General features: G+C 38.3%; 1 protein-coding gene across 1 annotated transcript; it reads right to left on the bottom strand.

The window, feature by feature from the left end:
* Positions 1-3,488: 3,488 nt before the first annotated feature.
* On the bottom strand, positions 3,489-5,050 carry LOC141614868 (1-aminocyclopropane-1-carboxylate oxidase homolog 12-like). The gene is made up of 2 exons (XM_074433573.1): positions 4,409-5,050; positions 3,489-4,206 (listed from the first exon to the last, which is right to left on the bottom strand). The coding sequence occupies exons 1-2, from the start codon at positions 4,999-5,001 to the stop codon at positions 3,621-3,623; spliced, it is 1,179 nt and encodes a 392-aa protein (XP_074289674.1). The 5' UTR covers positions 5,002-5,050; the 3' UTR covers positions 3,489-3,620.
* Positions 5,051-5,873: the final 823 nt, after the last annotated feature.

Below are 5,873 nucleotides of genomic sequence, written 5' to 3'. Positions count from 1 at the left end.
AGACAAGACTTCGAGATGAATCCTTAAGACGCGGACCGATGTCGGCAAAGGCGACAACCCGACTTGATGACTTCAAGCATGAGCCATCCCCCTTCTTGTGTTAGTGTCAAGGCCAAGTGAAAGAGTAGGGTGATGGAAGATAAATGGGGGAGAGAGAGAGAGAGAGAGAGAGAGAGATTAGGGTTAGAAAGAGAAAAGAACCATTGGAAATGAAATGAAGTTCACGATCTCGCGTTTTAGAAAAACGCGTTAACAGACGTGATACTCGGCCGAGTATAGACATACTCCGCCAACTAAGCCCTACTCGGTCGAGTATTCTCACTACTCGGCCGAGTTACCTTCACTAGATCGAGCAACCAGTAACGTAGGTCTCCTAACCTCTCCCATATCCCTTGATACGGGTCTCCTTTGGTCAAACAATCAGTCAACGACGGGTTCTTAAACAAAGCGGGTATTACATGAGGCCCAACACTTACCGTCAATGCTATTTTGGGTGCCTCAGCCTCTTGTAGGCCTTACACTAACATTATTTTGGAGTGTAGAGATCAATTAAAAGCCTCATATTCTGTGAAACTCACCTTAGAGAAGCGGTCCACAAACCAAATTATGGATGCACTCTCCAAATCCGCCTTGCGGGAATCGAACTCTAATAATGGTTCCTTTTGTTGAAAGTTTTTACTTCTTTTTTTATTAGCTGTGTACTATGCAGACTTGGCTTATATTTGTACTCCACTCTCCTCTAATCCCCCTCCCTAGTTTGTACCGGGTTTTAACCTTTTTTTTATTAGCTGTGTACAATGTAGACTTGGCTTATGTTTGTACTCCACTCTCCTCTAACCCCCTCCCAAGTTTGTACCTGAACTCTTTGTTACTCTATATTTAATACAATCTTTCATTCCGTCCCCAAAAAAAAAGATTAAGAGCGTAGATTGTCACCTGATCTATATATTACTAGAAACTCTGTATTTTATGAGCTAATTGCTAATTCATATCTGGTTCAGTTATGTGATATTGTTCCATTATTTACATTAATTTTAATGCAAAGGTCTATTAAGGGACCGTAAATATATTATTTTTGTTGTCTATAGCGATCTTTGAAGTGTGAGATAGAAAATAAGTGGGAAGAGTCAAATTAAAAATGGGAAACAAACAGCTTTACCGACTAGCAGAAATTACAGTCTCATGTAAATGATGAAAATTCGGAATTTTTAGTTAGAACCTTCCTCCTAGAAAATTACAATATGTTGCTAATTTGTCCACTCAAAAATATTCAATTTATATTAGTCTCTAAATTCGGATCTCAACACCATCCCACAAATTCTCATTTATAACATGTTATAAACTTGTATCATTTTACCATTGATTTGTACCAAAAAAAACATTTTACCATTGATTAAAATAATATTAAAAAAAGGAAGTAATTACTAATTATGAGATGTCACAACTCACGAGTTATTTTATCGACAAGTAAAAATAGTTGACTCCGTCATGTACTCATGTGAGACATCAATGCATGGTTGTATGAGGCAAGCAAGCAAGCAAACCCCTTTGGGGAAGTAGTGAAGTATTTGAAGTAGTTGGTATTTGCTTCGGCGGATTTTGCTGCAATGAGCTCACATCTCGCGTAAAGGCCGTGAGGTTGCCTTGCATTCTAAGTCAAAAACAGGGTGGACACATGGCAGCGAAGTCAAACCTTTCCAATTTTTTCCACACAAATTGTTTTTTTTTTTTCTTCACTCCTTGCTTAAATTGTAAACATACAAGTTGATTTTCTGTCGGATGAATTAAGTTTCTATTGCTTAGGTCATCTATTCCAATTATTTATTTTATTTTGATTATAATATCTCTCAGAAAAGATAAAAAAAAACGGTTTTTTCCCATGGTACCCTCGAACTTTGACAGATTACACATGGTACCCTTCATTTTAAGTTTCTACACATGATACCCCTGTATTTACCTTTTTCCTTCCCAAAATACCCTTTATCAAACTTCCGTCATCACTCCGTTACTTATCTCACTAATAACCCTCTTTTTTTTTAATTTAATACACTAATTCCTAATATTATATACACTAAACTAACTTTAGCATCTAAATCCCCAACCACCCACTATCATCATCTTCATCTTAACTGCCGCCACCTGCCCCGCCCTTGTTGACCACGACGGTACCACCACGGCGGTGCCACCATACCAGTCCCACTACTGCCGCCTCTCTCCTCTTCCCTCCCACCAATCCATTCTTCTTCTTTCTTATTCCCCACGTCCCTCCTCCCTCTATGCCGCCCACCCTGCGACGCGACGCTCCCCCACCATCGCCCCTCCCACCACGTCGACGCCACCACACTAACGCCAAACCTAGTTGATTACAAATTCAAGATCACATTCATATTTTTATTTTTCATTTTGTAAGTATTCAATTGTTTTATTTGAGATTTGGGGTTTTAGGGTTTGTGTTGGTTGTTGGGTTAGGGGACAAAGTGGGGGGGGGGGGGGGAAGCGTGGTGTCGCGAGGTAGGCGGCACATAAGGAGGAGGGACGGTGGGGAGTAAGAATTGGTGGGAGGGAAAGAGGAGAGAGGCGGCAATGGTGGGACTAGTATGGTGGCGCCGGTGTGGTGGTGTCGGCGTTGTGGTGATGTTGTGGCCAATGAGGGGGGGGGGGGGGGGCGATTAAGGAGATGATGATGATAGTGGGTGGTTTTAGAATTTAGATATTAGAGTTAGTTTAATGTATAATATGAGTGATTAGTGTACTAAATAACAAAAAGAATGGGTCATTAGTCAAATAAGTAACGGAGTGATGACAGAATTTTATCAAAGGGTATTCTGGGAAGGAAAAAGGTAAAGACAGGGTACCATATGTAGAAACTTAAAATGAGGGGTACCATGTGTAATCTGTCAAAGTTAGAGGGTACCATGGGAAATTTCCGAAAAAAAAAAGTACCTAATAATTAAAAAAAAGAAAAAAGTGTAATATTTCAAATTATTTTTACTAAATTATCACTTATTGACAGAGTCGGTTGGTTATCCCTACAAATGTAGAAAATAAAAAATTCCATATATTGCAAAATTAAGGATTGTTTAGTTGCCAATTTTTTTAGGAAAAATTCCATATATTGCAAAATTTGTAATTAGCTACCATAGGTAATTACAAATTCGGTGTAGTTGAATTCCTAGGTAGGCGGCAATCAAAAGTATTTGAAAATATGAGACGAGGTTCTTATAATGTGTGAAGGTAATACCATACGATAATTATGATTTTCTTTGTTTATATATTTGGTGGTATAATTCACTTGCTCTTCTGGAATTTTAAAGGGTTATAGCTGTACTCCTAAACTATTAATCACTTATACAGTGATTATGATTTTCTTTGTTGTTTTAAAGGGTTTTGCCCTAGATTTGATTACCTACCTTGTTTGAATCTGGTTTAGTTTACTTTTAACAAATAAAGTTTAGAAACATAATTTATGAAGCAACAAAAGGAAATAATTCAAATAAATGAGTACATCAATCAAATTATTTGTCTCCTGCAACATCAAGCAGAAGCTACTACGAAATAAATCAAGATACAGTAGTTGACACTGATATTCCTTAAAATAATAGTTGAAACTTCAGACGATATTAGAGTTTAAATTTGTCGAGAGTGTTGCCAATGACGGAACCACCCGAGGTTGAATTTTTGTTACTCATGATATCCTTGACAGTAACGGGGCGATATAAGGCCGGATTTTCAGCAGACAATAGCTCCTTAATAGGTTCATATAACCTTGCAGTATTCTCAGGATAATGATGAGTCCTGAAAATGCAAGCCATTGAAATCCTGGGTCCCTCCTTACTAGCCAGCACTCGGTGCAGTGCGGCTACGAACCTGTTGTTGGTGATTAGCTGCATGAGATTGCCCATGTTGACGACTAAGGCGCCATGAACAGGGACAACATCGATCCACCGACCCTGGTAAAGAACCTGTAACCCGGGAATATGATTAGTGGCTAGGAGAGTAATAAAGCCACTGTCAACATGAGCAATAGATCCAACGGTCGAGTCTGGTTCAGGGCAAGCTGGGTAGTAATTACAGGGCGCAAATATACCATCAAGGCATCCAATGTCTTTCAGATAGTTGCGATCCAGTCCTAGTGCTTCACATAGTAACTCGTATATGGTCTCCCCTACTTTCATCGCCTCATTTGTGTAGTGAATCAGAATGTCCCTGCATTTATAACATTCAAAACAACCACCAAAAAGGATTATGATTATTGCTATACCAGATGCGAGAAAGATAAATTAAACTTAAACAACAAACAAGAAAACAAAAAAAAAAAAAAACAGTTTCACGTGGTTCGCTATCGATGTGTTAGGTACTCACATACAGAGAATAACATTACACTCGTTATTTAGAAGAAAAAAAACACCTGCAAACAGGGGACAGTTGCTGAGGGTCCGGCGGAGATGATCCACGAATGAAAGTGAGGGTATCTCTCCAAGCAGCAGGCCCTTTAGATTGAAGGAGATTGAAATTGCTGTTGTACAAAAAATGCTTGGTATCATACTCACGAGAATAATACTCTTTCTTCGCTTCGACATCCAGTTCATGAAACGCACGTATTCCATCCAGTACTTGATCAAACACATCAAGTGGAATGCCGTGGTTGATGATCTGAAAGAAGCCAGATTTTTCGCAAGCATTCTTAACTTGCTCAATCACCTCCACACGTCGACCTCCATCCTCGTCATTAATACCTTGGAGGTCGATCAGAGGGACCTTGTCTTGAATGTCAATACTCGAGTCATTGACATCCGAGCTGGTGTCGGTGCTCGAGTCATTGACATCCGAGCTGTCACTACTACTCAAGTCACTGACAACCGAGATAAGGTGTTCATGAATGAACATCCTCGGTATCTTTGTGATTCCAGCATCCACCACACCCTTTACACCTGCTTTCGACTCCTCGAAAGCTTTGATCTCACTCTCGAGATCATACATAATCTCGTTTTCTTTCGACATTTTTGGGTAAGTAGAAAACTTGTTATGTGTTGGTTATAGGATGTGTGATAAAACAAGCTGAGGCAGATAGATAGTATATATAGCAATGGAAAAACGTTTTGTTGCTCACGCATGATGCATGTGATTTTCGAAGGCAACCAGCCTAGTCCTTGAGCTTTTTGGGACCCTAAGTACAATACTCCCTCCTCCGTCTCATCATTTTGCTTACCTATTTTATTTTAGTGTATCTCAATCAATTATTTACTTCTTTATTTTGGAATTTATTTGATAGACAATTTAACCCTTCACACTGAATTTGATTCATTGTCATCCAATAATTGATCCCGCTTTTTCTTTAATCTTTGTATCAAACGAAAGTTAAATAAGCGACCATGTTTGAAGGAGTAGTATTTTGGGGCCCTTTAAAATTAAAAATAGTAGCAATTCTTCTATAAGACCATCTTATACATGGTATAGGAGATGCGGAAAAAAAGAATAGTATAAATTTAACACTTATGCATGTCCTCGTCTCTTAATAGCTTCCATTTTTCACTAATTGGCAAGTTCAAGTATTCCACTTACAACATTATGTGTGGTCCTTATTATTAACATTTATACTCTAGAACTCCTACAATAATTTTTGTATTTTGAAAAGTAATTGTGGGTTAGCGAGAGTGTGTTTTTTTTTTATATATTTTGATATTATTTGATAAGGACCTCTCGAATGGTACCCAATGTTGTAACCTACTAACACCCTCTCATATTCCCTAGCTAGTTTGAAAGTCCGTGCATTACAACGGGTAATTAACTTAATTATAATTAGAATAATTATCAATTACATTCACGCTTAATCCACTTCTTTACATTTACTCCCACGTCAATTTTTTTTAAAA

The sequence above is a fragment of the Silene latifolia genome, chromosome 11, assembly GCF_048544455.1.
Source record: "Silene latifolia isolate original U9 population chromosome 11, ASM4854445v1, whole genome shotgun sequence".
NCBI classification, from domain to species: Eukaryota; Viridiplantae; Streptophyta; class Magnoliopsida; order Caryophyllales; family Caryophyllaceae; genus Silene; species Silene latifolia.
Note: the sequence above shows the minus strand (reverse complement) of the source record. Positions and strands in the feature narration are given on the sequence as shown.

Coding starts and splice junctions, on each gene's coding strand:
- LOC141614868 (XM_074433573.1), bottom strand. CDS start 5,001: ATGTCGAAAGAAAACGAGATTATGTATGATCTCGAGAGTGAGATCAAA. Junction 4,207..4,408: donor CAACTGTCCCCTGTTTGCAG/GTGTTTTTTTTC, acceptor TTATAAATGCAG/GGACATTCTGATTCACTACA.